The following is a 17,278-nucleotide window of genomic DNA, read 5'->3' on the forward strand; positions in this document are numbered from 1 at the left end:
GGTGTCCTCGCTGATATAACAAGTGAACTGTGACCATTTTTAATAAGGCATTAGATTTGTTCAGGACTAGTAGTAGGGCACTGCTTTTGTCTACCTATGAAATGTAGAAAAATGTAAGGAATGAACATGAGTACAAATCATGAGTGTGCTGCACCAAGAACACCAATGAAGAACGTTTCGCCGTTAAAAGAACACTTTTTTCTACTTTGGCAAAAACAAAATGATGTTTTAAAATAGCTTCCATGAGAGTCTTTGACAGTTTTTTGTTCATCAAAGGCATCTTCGTTTGGAGTAGGTACAGTACCGCAGAGTCCCACTGAGCCAGCAAAAACACAGCTAACACCAAACCTCTTTTACATTCCTGTCCGTGTCAGGCTCTCTCTCCACTCAAATCCTGAAAATAAGAGAGCTGGAGCAGCTCTCACATCTGGCCATGACTCAGTTTTCCAGTGAAACCTGTTTCCTGTAGCCAAGATTTACAGATTCCTCTCGTGATTGAGATCCTCCGGTCAAGTCTTTGGCTTCCTTGCGTTCTCTTCTGTGTGAGCGTGTATGAGATTACAGCACTGTGCAAAATAAATGAACACACCCGAACCAAAACGACAGTTGGCCTTTTAGTCTGTGAAAAATTATCTTTCACTTAGGTGAAAAAGAGAAAAATAGAAAGGAACGTTCTTTAGAAAGCTGAGAGCTGTGCTTCACCCTGCACCTCTTATCTCAGGCTATTTCTTTTATTCTGCGCATATAATCGTGCAGTTCTTCCGGGTCTTGAAAGCCCATATCCTGGCAAACCCACTGAATGTCCTCTTCATCTGCAATGGGGATGGAGTTATAGGGCAGTTCCTCTGTTGGAAGGGTGGTAAAGGTGGTGAACTTGACTCTCTTGCGCTTGGAGGTGGGTGAACTGGCCTCCTCGCCGTTCTCCTTCGTCGAGCCCCCAGAGCTGCCGTCACCCCGCCCGTGAACCTGGCTTTGAACACTAGTCTGGGAACTGCCACTGCTGTGGTGGTCCCCATGGCAGCAAGTCTGTACACCCTCCAAAGGGTTACTGGGACTTTCTACCTGCTGTGGTGACAGATCACACTGGGCCCTCAGTGGCTGGCCATTTCCCAGGAATACCCAGTGATGGGAGTGGTCCATGTTGGCCTGACCCTCGGGTGGGATCCGCTTATGGCGGTACTTCAGCACGAAAACGATGCAGTTAATGAGAAAGACTAAGATGGCCAAACAGAACACTCCCAGCAGAGCGTACATGCCAATCTCAAGGTCGGTCATGTTACGAGGTGAATGCACAAAGTCGTCCTCCTCCTCTTCATCACTCTCTGTTGGTCGCTCCTGGTTACTAATGGTTGGGAAATTGGTGTAATCAATGGGGACACTGGCAGGCTGCTCATTAGATGTCTCGTAAATTCTTCCACTGATGTTTGGATCAATGATTGGACGCCTGGTGATGGGCGCCAGCTCTATCTCCCCCTCAGTCGTTGCCTCTTCCTCAGAATCTTCCTCTGGGCCAAAGCGGACCTTGACATAAACCGCAGCAGATGCGATGACGCTTTTGCGTTTGGTCTTCTGGCAGGCCTCGCAGATGGTCATCTCTAAACGCACCATCTCGCCAGATCCCTCCCCTTCTGCCACCACTACAGGCCATCGCTGCTGAGGCTCCTGGGACACGGACACGACTCTGTCGTCCAGCGTGGAGGCATTGAGATTGTAGTCTTTAGGATCAAAGTAAGTCAGAGTGGCGGCTGTGTTGTCACTGAAAAGCATCCAGACGGACAAACTGGCCTCCTGTCGGACAAAAGGACAAGAAAAATACAGTTTAGACCGGATTTCCTTACACAGCAAAATTACTTTACTTCAAAAAGGTTACAACATGACAGAAGTGTATGAACCTGCCCGATCACACTGTAAACACACACGACACGATATTACTTAATTGTCAGAGCAAGTCTGAAATTTGTTTTGCATCGCAGCAGCTCCATTTACAGAATCACAGAAGAGACAATAGAGACGAGAGAAGAGAAGCACTTAGACATCAACACAGGACCCCAACACTCACGCAGGTATTTGGATTTCTGTCGGTATAAGTAACAAAAACTCACATGGTTGTCTTTAGCAAGTCATTAGCATCTAATCCTAACATCGTGTTTTTAACTGTTATTTCTACTGCTACTCAGGGCGCACTCACACTGTCCTTCAGCACCGCGCCAAAACAGGTTTTGCGGGTAAAGCCTAGTGCGTTTGACCAGTGTGAGTGCAACCGCACCGCGCCTAGCTGCGGCCAGCTGGCCATCCACGGCCCGTTTAAGAGAGGTGGGCTTTAGTAGAGCGTGTTTGCACGTGTACGAGCACGAGCGTGCGCACGTGTACGAGCACGAGGCCTACGGCGGTTCTGAGGTCATTTCCTGTGCGCCGGTTGGGACATAGAAAAAAGAAGGAGGGACCATGCGCGGACATTTCAAACAATGGCGGTGAAAGGTTCACGTTGGTGTGATGCGGAGGTGGAGTGTTTACTGCAGATTTGGTCGATGAAAAGATTCAAAAACAGTCGACAAGAAGCACAAAAACTCAGAGGTCTACGGAAAGATCTGGAAACAAAGCCACGCATCGAGACGATGTCATCAATGCGTGTGACGTGTTACGGCGTGATGACGTATAGGCAGCAAGAAGCATTCTCCGAGGCCCAGGTAGTGTGAGTACAAACGGGCCTGGAGGGGGGGACAAGGACCCTAAAGCACGGGAGGACAGTGTGAGGGCGCCCTTAAACCCTAGGCTGACAGGTACGCAGCGCCGGACCGTTGTATTCCTTCATTGGTAAACTATTTCCCCCGGATTGGCATTCCCTTTCTCGTTGTGGTTTTCACGCTCCCCGTCGTTAAGTTTACTCTAATCGTGTGTGTTTTTCTGTTTCTCCGTAGTTTCCCGTGTTCCTGTTTCCCGTCCGTCGTCTCCTCGTTCCTGTTTTTCCCTCGACCGTCTCGTCATCTGTATTTCCTATTTACCCTGTAGCAGACGCAGTGTCCGTGTCTGCATTGGGTCCACCCTTTTTGTGTGTTATATCTGAACCGTTCATGACATCATATCAGAAAACACGTATGCGGATACAGATAGATACCGATATGTCTGTGATTGGCTGATCATATTCAGATTAATCACATTACTGCTCGTTTGTGAGCGGCCTCTCAGAGCCGATACAGGACTCTGCTGTTTAACCAGTTGATCAGTTATTGGTTAAAAAATAAAAACCCTCCTGATTAATCGCCTGCTTCTCCGGAGCGGTGGATGAATACTGAAATGCGGCAGTCGCGAACGCTCCTCTATGTTGTGACGATGTCCCGCTGAGAGTCAAACCTCTGTCATCTCAGTATGACAGCGCGGAGACAGCCTTTGATATGGATGATTTAAATAATACATTGAATACGGCGTATCTGTTTTTATGAGCTGACTCTGCTACAAAAGAGCTGACACAGGGAGGAGGAACGAAGGCGACGAGGGGGTGTTTCAACACCGACAAAACAACCGCCGCATGGTTTTTCCGCGCTCATCCAGTGCAGGACGAAGTTATGCCTGCGGAGGAGTGGATTTCCTTCAGTCTGGGGCAAAGTTTTGCTAAAAAAGAGACGTTTTTTCACCGGGTTTTCAAAGACCCCGACGAGACCCAGAGGGATTTCTGCACCGAGTCGATATTATTCCGTGCGTCTTGCTTACCAAAACATCAGCACGCAATTTTCCACAATTAATGTATTCCGCATATTTCCATAAAGCAATGTGTGTGTTAGGACGAAGTTCCCCAATCTTTGATTCCCGCATTTTCTTTGATTTGTGTTTTACGGCATCGGGGAACGTATGCGGATGTGGATTGAGCGCAAACAGCTCGGATTATAAACTATGCATACGCGGGGGGGGGGGGAGAAAAACCCTCTTCTAGGCTTATTATGAGAGACATTTGCATTGATTTGAGATGTAACATTACCACCCAGACTCATAAATACCGTATTAAGTTGCTCATTTAAGCAGTAAGCAGTGAGTAAGTCACAGCAAACAGCAAATGGTCCGCGCTGATCTGTCAAGTACTGAAAGACTCGCGCTGCGGAAAAGGAGAATAATGCAAAGAGACCTTGATTGTGGAACTCTCCCCCCGTCCATAGTTGATGCGTTTCATTCATTTCTGGAGTAATAGAGGACATTTAGAAAGTTTTCCTGTGAAACAGAATCAAATGGCTTGAAATAGCAGCAGCGCTCCTCTGAGAGCTTCGCCGGCAGAGGAATTGGCTGCCTTTTTACGGCCCGGCCTTGGAGAGCACTTAGGACAATACATTACAATAATTAAATTTCAAGGTGGCCGAGAAGCGGAAAGCAAGAAAAATTGGAATTTAATGCTCGCTTCTCTCTCTCTCGCTGGTGCCCGATGCAGTCGTCGCTGCGTTTTTTAGAGACGTGCAGGTCGATGAGAGGGCAGAGCAGGACTGGAACACACACACACGCGCATGCACACGCACACACACACACACACACACACACTCCTCCTTCATGTGACTGCAAGAGTGCTCTGGAGCAAGGCACTGCACGCACACACACACACACACACACACACACACACACACACACACACACACACAAGCGCACATACACACGCACATATATACACATAAACACACACACAAACACACACTCACACACATACACATATACGTACACACACACACCTCTCTTTCATGTGACTGTCAAGAGTGCTCTGGAGCAAGGCACTGCACACGCATGCACACAAGCACGCACATACACACACACACACACACTCACTCACATACACACGCACACACACATACACAAACAATCACTCACACACACACACACACACACATATACACACACACACACACACTCCTCTTTCACGTGACTGTCAAGAGTGCTCTGGAGCAAGGCACTGCACACACACAAACACACACACACACATACACACACACACACATACACACACACACACACACACTCTCCTCCTTCACGCAACTGTAAAGAGTGCTCAGGAGCAAGGCACTGCACACACACAAACACACACTCACACACATACACACACACACACACTCTCCTCCTTCACGCGACTTCAAAGAGTGCTCAGGAGCAAGGCACTGCACACACACAAACACACACTCACACATATACACACACACACATACACAAACACACACACACACACACACTCCTCCTTCACGTGACTGTCAAGAGTGCTCTGGAGCAAGGCACTGCACGCACACACACACACACACACACACGCACACACACACACTGTCTCCCTAGGTGAAGCAGGGCTGCCAATTAACTCCTTGCGGAGGTTCGCAGAGGTCCGTGCTCCCGCGTGAAGACACTGTGGCAAAGAGAATGTTTTTTCTTCTTCTTCTCACTTCACTCGAGCAATAAAATCAATTTTGGGGAAATTAATGTGGACGTATCAGAAGTATTTTACCAGGCCTGCCTGAAAATACGAAGGTTATAATAAAACAGCACCGAGGACACTCATTCATCCGCTGCAGCTGCCGTTATCTGGTGCCCTTGCTAACAACGCTGGCTGCAGCTTAAAAGATTTAGCTGGGAAATAATTTTATGATGAAGAAGGGAATCTAGCGCCTGCTTGTTGATATAGAGCCGCTGAGGGGATTTGCAAATAAACTTTATTGTACCACTCTGGAGACAGAACCAGGGGAACACACTGAGTACTAAGTGCAATTAAGGCGCACAGAGCTGCAATAAGACTTTACGTGTACACGCAGCTGCATTTAGTCCTTTGTTTATCGCCGTATTAGAATTTAGGAAGAAGTCACTGGTGCTGCGTTTAGAGCTGAGGTAGGGGTGTGTATCTATGCAATACACACCTACGCAGTGTACGATCAGATACAACACAACACAGACGCGTGTGTAACACCCGGGCCTTATGCAGCGATGTTCTGACATATTCTCTCCTATTAAGAAATAAGAGAAGTTATGATGATCTCCAGATGCACCGGACGCTTCATGAGCCTCCACCGCACCCTGATGGAGCAGAGCAGCAGCCACAGCGGGCGGCTAACGGCGCTGCGCTCGAGGACTGAGCGCCACAGGAGGTGCTTTGTCCCTACAGTCATCAGGCTGTGGACAGGGGCTGCTGACCTTGGCTCTGGTGCCACTGAAAAGGGGCTGAAGAGCTGCGTGAGGCCCAAGAGCCGTGGGTTACAGACCCCTGGTCTAACCTTAACCATCTCAACTCGATGCCTAACCCCGACCCGTTCACCTTTCAATGGTTGACGTTGGGCAAACGCATGCACCAGTATTTTATCACTTTTCTAAGCCTTTATCTTGGGTACATATATATAATTTTTATACTGCACAGGCACACAGTTCTAATACATTATTTAACCTCTTCATTCATTCATCTTCAACCGCTTGTCCCTGTCGGGGTCGGGGTCGGGGGGGGCTGGAGCTGATCCCAGCTGACATTGGGCGTGAGGCGGGGTCCACCCTGGACAGGACGCCAGTCTATCACAGGACACATAGAGACGAACAGAGACAGACAACCATTCACACCTACGGGTGATTTAGAGTCATCAATGAACCGAACACCTGCACGTCTTTGGACTGTGGGAGGAAACCGGAGAACCCGGAGAAAACCCACGCTGACACGGGGAGAACATGCAAACTCCAGTTGGGATGCGAACCTGGAGCCTTCTCGCTGTGAGACCTTCTCGCTGTGAGACCTCTTATTTATTATAATTCTATTTAAATGAGAAAGTTGCACCTTGAATGGCGCCTCATGATGTCCGGCACACTGAGGGAGTAACTGTGCAGATGAAATGTTACATTAAACAGTGCGTGTCCAGCACACACACACATATAAACTCTCTGACACACACTGATCCGGCGGAGATTCAAAGGCTTATGATGTGTTGTTTCCCTCAGAATAGTCCAGAACATTATGTTTACTGCCGCTGACAACAGTAAACATCGGCACTGACGGACTACCGTCCCCAATTAGGAGGGTTGTTTCCAGTGAAACGGGGCGGACCGGGTTCAGACTCTGCTTTAAGTCGCTCCAGCTCCAGCGCTTGTTATTTACCTCAGGTAGACCGCGGGTACATTTACCATCAGCGCACACACAGCCTTCATGAATATGCAGCGCGTGTCGTGGTACCGCCTGCATATTTGTTCGATGCTGTTGTGTGTTTTGCAGACTAAGATGCACAGTGACTAGTGCAGGTGACTTTCTTTTTTTAACGTGGGAATCTGAAAATAATGGGCCGTATGAAAGGTTTCTGTCACTGAGAACCCCCATTATACACACGCACACACGCACACACGCACACACACACACGCACACACACTCTCACAAGGCACACACACACGCTGAGCACGCATGCACGCAAACACACATACAGACACACGCACGCAAACACACATAAACACACACGCACACACGCAAGCACGCTCAGCACACACACACACACACACACGCTGAGCACGTACACACGCTCAGCACACACACACACACGCTGAGCACATACACACGCACACACACACACACACGCAAGCACGCTCAGCACACACACGCGCACGCACACACACGCTTAGCATGCACACACGCACACACACGTGGACACACACACACAACCATACTCAGCACACACACTGACACAGACACACACTGACACACGCACACACACACACAACCATACTCAGCACACACACTCACACACACTCACACACACATGCTGAGCACGCACACACGCAAGCACGCTCAGCACGCACACACACACATGCACGCACGCACACACACAAACACAAAGTTGTTTCTGATTTCGAGGAAAAAAAGTTTTTTTATCGGTTCACCTTTTTTTCCTCATATATGAAAATCTGAAATATTGTGACCACAATGCCTAATCACTTCTACATCTACTCACTAAGGTAAACACATTACACGTGTGAGCTGGGGATCGGACCGCCAATCTCTCGAATGGAGGACAACCCACTCATCCACTGAGCCACAGTCGCCCCACAGATGTGTTTCTATGGATGTTGCATATGTACGCATATACATTACATTACAGTCTTTATATATGATATATTTTAGACATTATACGTTATTTATAAAATCGTATAAGATGTATTATCGTATAGTTAGATTCACACATTGCACATAGAGTATAGTAGATAAATAATACAGATTACAGCAATTATGAATTGTGAAAAAGGGGATTAAATAAATTCCTGCTCCTTCAGGCAGAGTTCACTGTTTACATGATGTTACAGGTTTTCTTCCTCTTATTTGTGAATTATTTTAATTTTGCATAGTTTTGTATTTTGTGTTCTGTTTTGGACGCGTCTGTAATTAATTCATAAATTCAATTCAATTCAATTCCACCTCTTATATGAAGCAGCAAATGACCGTAAATCAAAGTTACCTGCTTGGGAGCTGTGAGTGTCTGGATGCCGGTTGCCTTGGCGACCATGGTGTGGCTGTTGCCGGGGCTGGGCTGCAGCGACAGGGTCAGGCCCGAGATGCCGTGGACACGCATCTCCGTGATGGACACCTTGTCGTCCGTGACGGAGAACGCGGACTCCCCCAGCATCGCATCCACTGCCAGCGGAGACTCCACCTGCGGGGAGAGAAGACGCACGACAGAGGGAGACGGTTTGAGTCCAGGACAGACGACGGCGTTATTGTTTCTCTGAAGCTCATAAAAGCCTTTGACAAGGCAATTTTGGATTAAAGTGCTATGTGCTGCTGTTTGTTCCAGTTGCTTGGATCCGTACGTCGATGCCTCTCTGTCCATCACAGTGAAGGAACAGAAACCCACTCGAGATGGATTTCATCAGCGACCGCACGACAAGGCACAAGCTGAGCAGCCACTGCGGCGCTGCCAGAGTGACAGTCGCAGCGGCACTCGTGCCCGTCTGAGTGTCACCACACGAAATTCAAAAGCGATTTTAAAGCCGGCCTCGTCTCTTCAGGTAATCCCGGTCTTTTGACGGGCCTCTGCACCTCTGCTGCTTTGGAAAGATCATCACTCTGCGATTGCGAGCAGAGGTCACGAGGGGCTCGAGCAGAGTAAAGAGTCATTCAGCGAAAGTGGCGGCCTCGTGCTCGAGAGTCAGACGGGGAAATCTTTGCCACCTTCATCTGTGTCAGATGAAGTGTGCTGTGCTTGAGCGGCGAAGGGTTCGGTGCTCTCACACACTTCCCCCCAATCATCGTTGACTGAAACCTTGAAAGGAGAAATCACAGCAGCCTGTACAGGAGGTCTGAGTCCAATCAAGACTACTGCCCTCCCCCACCCCCACCCACCCCGAATAGAAAGACTTAACGACTTAAATTAACAATAACGCCCATTAATAGAAATAATGCATGAAATAGAATAAGAAATGTATATATATATGTACATTTTGCTACTACTAATAAAGCATGATGGCTATTTATGTCCCTGTGAAGTCAAAGTATTAATTTGGAAGTAAAATTACGTAGGTAATGTAGTTAAGTCAGGGTCTACGAGCGCGTCCTTATGTACGGACGATAGAAAAGTCAGGAAAGTAAAGGATTGAAAACAAGCTGCAAAACCAACGACATCAAGACGATAAAGAACTTAACTGAGCAAGAAAAGGTTAAAGGTTTAATATGGAAAATGAGCAGGACACCGACAACTAGTGTCTCAAGATCGTAATCGTGACAACAACATATATTTAAAAGCAGTGGGGTTGCCAGGTTGGTCAGACCCGGCTTAGTAGCCTACAAGAGACCGGAGCCTGTTTGAACCCGTCCCCTCCAGAAAATCACACCATAAAAACAAGGGTTAGAGGAGTTTGACTGACAGTTAGCGTTAGCCGTTAGCGTTAGCTGCTCCAGCTAAGTGCAGATGAAAGTGATGTTAGCATCAAGGAGAAGCGTAGCCATGTGGGCGTGCGTTTGAATGGCGTTGGAGTGAATGTGAATGAATGCTCGGCCTATAGTGACTCTGGTTGTTGCCCGTCTCCGCTCACTCAGCTGCTGGGACAAAGAACGCCCCCTTCACTGAGGCTCCCAAGCAGCTGCAGGATTGGGTAACTCCATTTCACCCAGTGCCAGCCTACAGTAGCTGCACCCAACAACAGACAACCCTGGCAACTGGCAACGCCTGACGCTATTGGCTGCTACCATGGGAACACAACAGGACAGGAAGTCATTGTCAAACCCGTCAAATTTTAAAAATATATTAATTAAGACTCATTTTTTTTTTATGGAGAAGCAGTACTCTCTCTCCCTCTCTCTCTGTCTCCCCCCCCTCTCTCTCTCCCTCATCCCCCCCTTTCTACCCCCCCTCTCCCTCCCTCCCTCTCTCTCTGTCTCTCTCTGTCTCCCCCCCCCCCCCTCTCTCTCTCTCCCCCCCTCTCTCTCCCTCCCTCCCTCCCTCCTCACCTTCAGTGAGACCTTTATTCCCCGTGTTACGACATTCGTTCCGTGATAGTTCACACTAATTGGACGGCTTGACGACTGTTGTCAACCTTTGTGTTGCGCAGCTACAAGAATGGCATAACTCTCCCCGCTAATGTCCTCTTCTCCTCCGGAGGGTAATGATGGGAAACAATTAAGTCGTGGTGTCAGCTGCGTGAAAGCCTCTCTGTACTCGTGTCAGAGCCAGTCTCCCTTACAGCACCTCTGCCCTTGATATTTGGCTTTATACATCCGCGCACAACAAACTGCGTGTACTACTGTGTGCGCGCTGCATTAATATCACAGCAAAGTGTTGTGATGTCACAACAGGTATTGCTGAAAATGATATAAAGGGATAGAAAGGAATCCTTTACGCTGGTAAATGCCTCGGGGCGCAGAAGCAGGAGGAAAACAAACTTACGCGGAGACAAAACTCTGCAGTCAGGTTCCTCTTTTATTTGCATGTTGTTTGGATGTGATGGATTAATGCGCCAGAGAGGAGAGTTATGATTCACTTGGCTCTCCACACACACACTAACATACGTACACACATGTATACAAGGGTGTGTGTAAGCGCCTGAGGCATGATAGGAAATGGTTGCATGAATAAACTTTTCATGATCACAGATCAAGCTGCATGACGGATCAAAAACTCTCTGAGGGCGTACTCACACTGTTCTTCCGCACCGGGCCGAAACAGGTTTTGCGGGTCAAGCCTAGTGCGTTTGACCAGTGTGAGTGCAACCGCTTCGCACCTAGCTGCGGCCAGCTGGCTGTCCACGGCCCGTCTGAGAGAGTTGGGCTTTTGTAAAGCACGTTTGCACATGTACGAGCACGAGCGTGTGCACGTGTACGAGGCCTACGGTGGTTCTGAGGTCATTTCCTGTGCGCCTGTTGGGACATAGAAAAAAGAAGGAGGGACCATGCGCGGACATTTAAAACAATGGCGGTGAAAGGTTCACGTTGGTGTGATGCGGAGGTGAAGTGTTTACTGCAGATTTGGTCGATGGAAAGATTCAAAAACAGTCGACAAGACGCACAAAATCTCCGAGGTCTACAGAAAGATCTGGAAACAAAGCCACGCATCGCCATGACGTCATCAATGCGTGTGACGTGTTACGGCGTGATGACGTATAGGCAGCAAGAAGCATTCTCCGAGGCCCAGGTAGTGTGAGTACAAACGGGCCTGGAGGGGGGGACAAGGACCCTAAAGCACGGGGCACGGGACGGAGGAACAGTGGGAGTGCGCCCTTAGAGTACTGAAGCTGGTCAGTCCTGGTTCCTACACTCACCTGTGGTCATGAAAGCTGGGTCAGGACCCAAAGAACGAGGTCACGGGTACAAGCGTCTGAGATGTGTTTCCTCAGGAGGGGGTCTGGAGTCTCCCTTAGAGAGAGGGGGAGAAGTTCAGCATCCGTGAGGAACTCGGAGTAGAGCCGCTGCTCCTTTGTGTTGAAAGGAGCCAGTTGAGGTGGTTCAGGATCATCTGGTAAGGATGAACCCTGGGCGCCTCCCTAGGGAGGTGTTCCAGGCACGTCCAGCTGGGAGGAGGCCTCCAGGAAGACCCAGGACCAGGTGGAGAGATTAGATCTCCACACTGGCCTGGGAACGCCTCAGGATCCCCCAGTTAGAGCTGGTTAATGTGGCCCGGGAAAGGGAAGTTTGGGGTCTCCTGCTAAAGCTGCTGCCCCAGCGACCCGACCCCGGATAAGAGGCTGAAGATGAGATGAGAACTGAAGCTTTTTTTTGCTTCAACCCTGCATGAGCTTGATTGATGGAGTGATGGAGTGATGGAGTGATGGAGTGATGGAGAGGAAGAAAGATGAGTGTTCTGTGTAGAGACACTTGTAAACATAAACCCCACTGAAGTCTGTGAGTATAAAAACTGTTCACCAACAATTGATTTTCTGCTTTTTCACCTTCCTTCTTTGCTGTGACTAAAAGGAAAATCTCATACTATTTAAAATCAATACTGGCGACGACGCACAAATGTCAAAACACGCTTCAAGAATGCACCGCCACCACCGCACGCGCTCGCCGTCTAAAGGAAAACACAAGCACAGACGCTAATCTTGTTCTGGGTTATGATCCTTGATGAAACTCATATCGTGTGGGGGCATTTATGCCTGAGCTGCCGTGAGTCCAATGTCAGGGATATTTAAGAAAAACTCACAGCAGAATCAGTGCTGGAGGCATTCAAACACCACGGACACCTGCTCCACGCATGTGTTTAACCTTCAGATTACTTTAAGGAACATAATGTAAAATAGAATAAGTAGAAGGGCACTCAGAGTCAGATCCGCCCCCGTTCCCAGATTGTCAGATGGTCCCATTCAATGAAAGTGAATGAAAGTAGCGTAGGAGGACTTTTATTGTGAAGGACCACTAGAACGGGCGGCACGGTGGTGCGGTGGTTAGAACTGTCGCCTCACAGCAAGAGGGTTCCTGTTTCGAATCCCGGCTGGGGCCCTTCTGTGTGGAGTTTGCATGTTCTTCCCGTGTCTGCGTGGGTTTTCTCCGGGTTCTCCGGTTTCCTCCCACAGTCCAAAGACGTGCAGGTGTTCGGTTCATTGATGACTCTAAATCACCCGTAGGTGTGAATGGTTGTCTGCCTCTGTTCGTCTCTATGTGTCCTGTGATAGACTGGCGTCCTGTCCAGGGTGGACCCCGCCTCACGCCCGATGTCAGCTGGGAACGGCTCCAGCCCCCCTGTGACCTCGACAGGGACAGGAGGCTGAAGATGGATGGATGGATGACCACTAGACCACGACTCACAGACGCAACAACGGTAAAGTAGGTGGTGGGATGTGAACCTTAGACACGACAGAAAGGACTCTTACACAGCAGCAACTAGAGTCTTTTTGTGATGGGTTCACAGCAGCCGCAACGCCAAATGGGGTCGGGGTCATAAAGCGGTGGGGTCATGACCCCGTCCCTGCTCCCGACCTCGCTTTAATGCCCCAACTCACTGGAAGACGCTTCAAGAGTCCCTAAGAATGAATTACCTTCCTGTTGTTGTCTGTAACTGTTTTTAGTGTTTTAAATGTCCTTATTTTGATCACTGAGTCCGTTCATTCCCCGCACACACACACACACGCACACTCGCGCGCGCGCACACACACACACACACACACACACACACACACACACACACACACACACACTTAAATAAAACCTACGTCCCAACATGTTTCATTTCAAACATTCTTACTTACTACTGTTGTTTTGTGATGAATTTACACACACACGCACACACACACGCACGCACGCACGCGCACACACACACACACACACACACACACACACACACACACACACACACACACACACACATGAAATCAGGCCAGTAGCTCTGTCCCATAATCATGCAGACGGACAAACAAAAGCGGTCAGAGCATATTCTATTATAAATCAATAAGCAACCAAGCACACACAATTTGGGACACGCGTGGTACCCAGTGATATTTATAGCTATGATGGCTCTTAGCGGCGGTCGCCCACAGTTGCCAAAACACAAAGAGATGCTTGAACGTGGAGGAAGAAAGACCAGGAGCAAACATTAGAAGTGCACAGAGTGAGTCTCACGATGTCTCCTCACGAAAGACGCCTTTAAAGTTCCTTTACGCTCCGCAGCCACCAAGAACCCTTGTGTCTGAGCCGAGGTGCTGCTATTGGTATAAAAATAGACGTATTCACAATATGTAATAATACAGAGTTGAGCCTGAAAGGCAACGCTCTGGATCTACCGCTCAGTCCTGGTTCCTACCCTCACCTGTGGTCATGAAAGCTGGGTCAGGACCCAAAGAACCAGGTCGTGGGTCCAAGCGTCTGAAATGTGTTTCCTCAGGAGGGGGGCTGGAATCTCCCTTAGAGAGAGGGGGAGAAGTTCAGCATCCGTGAGGAACTCGGAGTAGAGCCGCTGCTCCTTTGCGTTGAAAGGAGCCAGTTGAGGTGGTTCAGGATCATCTGGTAAGGATGAACCCTGGGCGCCTCCCTAGGGAGGTGTTCCAGGCACGTCCAGCTGGGAGGAGGCCTCGGGGAAGACCCAGGACCAGGTGGAGAGATTAGATCTCCACACTGGCCTGGGAACGCCTCAGGATCCTCCAGTTAGAGTTGGTTAATGTGGCCCGGGAAAGGGAAGTTTGGGGTCTCTGCTAAAGCTGCTGCCCCCACGACCCGACCCCGGATAAGAGGCTGAGGATGAGATGACGTACTGTATAATTCATAACTCAAATGTCTGTTGAGGGCGAGTTTAGCTAACGGGATCAGAGAAATTATAATTTTTTGATTGTCTGAAGCTGAAAATAGTTTGATTGTAGGATGCGACTGATGCTACTGAACGTTCAGGTAACTTAGTTATTTTAATAATTGCCCCAGATGTGCGGGGGTGTGAACTTCAGGGGAGCCGGGCCGCTCTTACTAACACACCACCTCCCCTCAAAACCTCATTGCGAAAGCTTTCGGGGGGTCTCTAAAATATTGACAACACGCTATTTTTGCATTTCTATTTTCCTTTGTCCTCATCATCGCGGCTTGTGCACAAAATCAGGCTATTATTATTAATGTATGGTTCACGCACGAGGGTGATTCATTACTAATTTACTCTAATAAAGAAAGCAGCGCGAGGGGTCTTCCTGCCACCACCACCACTGTCGTCGGAGCTCTGCCCGGCTTCAGAGGCGCCCGATGAGGCAAGAAGGTCACACTTGGATGGAGATTAGAGGTCAGTGACACGGTCCTAACTGTGTCCAAAATAATTATTAATCAATGGTCACGGTTTATCATTAATTCAGTCGGCGCCGACGCCGTCTTCTATTTTTGAAACATCACCGGGGGGAGAGAAGTGCTGGCACTCGCAGAAGGAAATCAAGCTTCAAACAAGCTTTTGTCACATTAAATATGAAAACCCAGGAGGGAAGGTTTTCTCCCAGACTTTAATCAATTTGTGGTGTGTGTGTGTGTGTGTGTGTGTGTGTGTGTGTGTGTGTGTGTGATGTATTCCAGGGTGTATTTGCTGATGAAGTGCTGCAATTTGGTTTTTCATTTTCCCTCCGATTGCCTCATTTTCTTCTATCAGTTAGTTTGAGTTGTATTGGGGCTGGAGCCGATCCCAGCTGACATCGGCCGTGAGGCGGGGTCCACCCTGGACAGGACGCCAGTCTATCACAGGACACATAGAGACGAACAGAGACAGACCCTGGGCGCCTCCCTAGGGAGGTGTTCCAGGCCCGTCCAGCTGGGAGGAGGCCTCGGGGAAGACCCAGGACCAGGTGGAGAGATTAGATCTCTACACTGGCCTGGGAACGCCTCAGGATCCCCCAGTTAGAGCTGGTTAATGTGGCCCGGGAAAGGGAAGTTTGGGGTCCCCTGCTAAAGCTGCTGCCCCCGCGACCCGACCCCGGATAAGAGGCTGAGGATGAGATGAGATGAACCATTCACACCTACGGGTGATTTAGAGTCATCAATGAACCGAACACCTGCACGTCTTTGGACTGTGGGAGGAAACCGGAGAACCCGGAGAAAACCCACGCACACACGGGGACAACATGCAAACTCCACACGGAAGGGCCCCATCTGGGATTCAAACCAGGAACCCTCTTGCTGTGAGGCGACAGTGCTAACCACCACTTCACCGTGTCGCCCTTGATTCTTTTCAAAAATTCCTCTGAAGCACCAAATTACGACGCAAAGAACTGAAGGAAGTAACGTTCTTCTGTCGCTCTTTGAGCTCGAACATGGAGTAGAATAAAAATAAATGATTCACCTGCAAAACTTCTTTCTCAGACAAAACAAAAGCAAATTTTCTGACAGAAGTTTCCTCCCACCTGTGTCACAGAGGTTTGTTGTCCGTCTGTTCTCGAGCTACGAACACAAGGTAGAATTTTTTAAGATCAGTCTTGGAAAATGTTTTCACCAGACGTCTTTATTTTGTGTCACATCTCAGGGCTTCTGTCGACCGGGCTGGTGAAAGCAAACACTTCCTCCCCCCTCTCACGGTGAGAGATGATTACCATATGAAAAGCCAGAGCGCTGAAAGCGAACAGAGCTATTTGGACAAAAATGTAACAATGTGGGATGAATATTGATTCGCGAGTACAACCGGTAATGAATGATGAATGTGTTGCATGTCTAGCGTTTCTGTCTGCCAGCGAGGTGAAGTCAGCCGGAGTCGTGTCGCTCCTTCCGGCTCAGCTCCCGGTTGAATTTGTCATCGGCGCTGCAGGCGGGAGGGGGGGGGGTGAAGTGAAGTGAAGCACGAAAGCAGTCACACTTTACATGTTCTTCAAACCGGGAGCTCGCCCATCAGTCACCACCGAGCGCTCGGTTGTGTGTAGCCGTGCGCGGCGTCGTGTCGGTGGCCCTCGCAGGGAGCCGCAGCACCGTTTCACCGATGCTTAACCCTCCTGTTCCCCTCAAATGTGACCAACAGCGTTTATCCTCGCGGTCAATTTGACCCCAGCAATTTAAACATCCAGGAAATCCTAATCAAAGATGTTACTCAAGTGTTAATGTCAGGTATTCTGTGTGTGTTTGTTGACTAAATGAAACACAGCATCCCAAACAGCTTCTTAGGGCGTGCTCACACTGTCCTTCTGTCCCGGGACAAAACCGTTTTTTCAGCTAAAGCCTAGTACCTTTAAGCAGTGTGAATGCACCCGTTCCACGCATAACAGCCGCCCACGGCCCGCTTGAAAGAGATGGGCTTTAGCGGAGCCGTTTGCACATGTACGAGCACGAGCGTGCGCACGTGTACGAGCACGAGCGCTACGGCGGTAGCGGTATGTGCGCCTGTTCGGACATAGAAAAAAGAAGGAGGGACCATGCGCGGACATTTAACAACAACAACAA

The 17,278-nt window shown here is 49.0% G+C and overlaps 1 protein-coding gene across 1 annotated transcript in view; it reads right to left on the minus strand.

Moving 5' to 3' along the window:
- Window positions 1-412: 412 nt before the first annotated feature.
- Window positions 413-17,278, minus strand: part of tmem132e (transmembrane protein 132E) — a gene marked incomplete at its 5' end in the record, with an annotated part of 154,192 nt that continues 137,326 nt past the window's right edge. The window contains 2 exons of the mRNA XM_083927561.1: window positions 413-1,788; window positions 8,427-8,621. Coding sequence (XP_083783687.1) covers window positions 718-1,788; window positions 8,427-8,621 — 1,266 coding nt within the window. The 3' untranslated portion in view covers window positions 413-717. The remainder of the gene's footprint in view (window positions 1,789-8,426; window positions 8,622-17,278) is intronic.

The sequence above is a fragment of the Echiichthys vipera genome (genome assembly GCF_963691815.1).
Source record: "Echiichthys vipera genome assembly, chromosome: 14".
NCBI classification, from domain to species: domain Eukaryota; kingdom Metazoa; phylum Chordata; class Actinopteri; order Perciformes; family Trachinidae; genus Echiichthys; species Echiichthys vipera.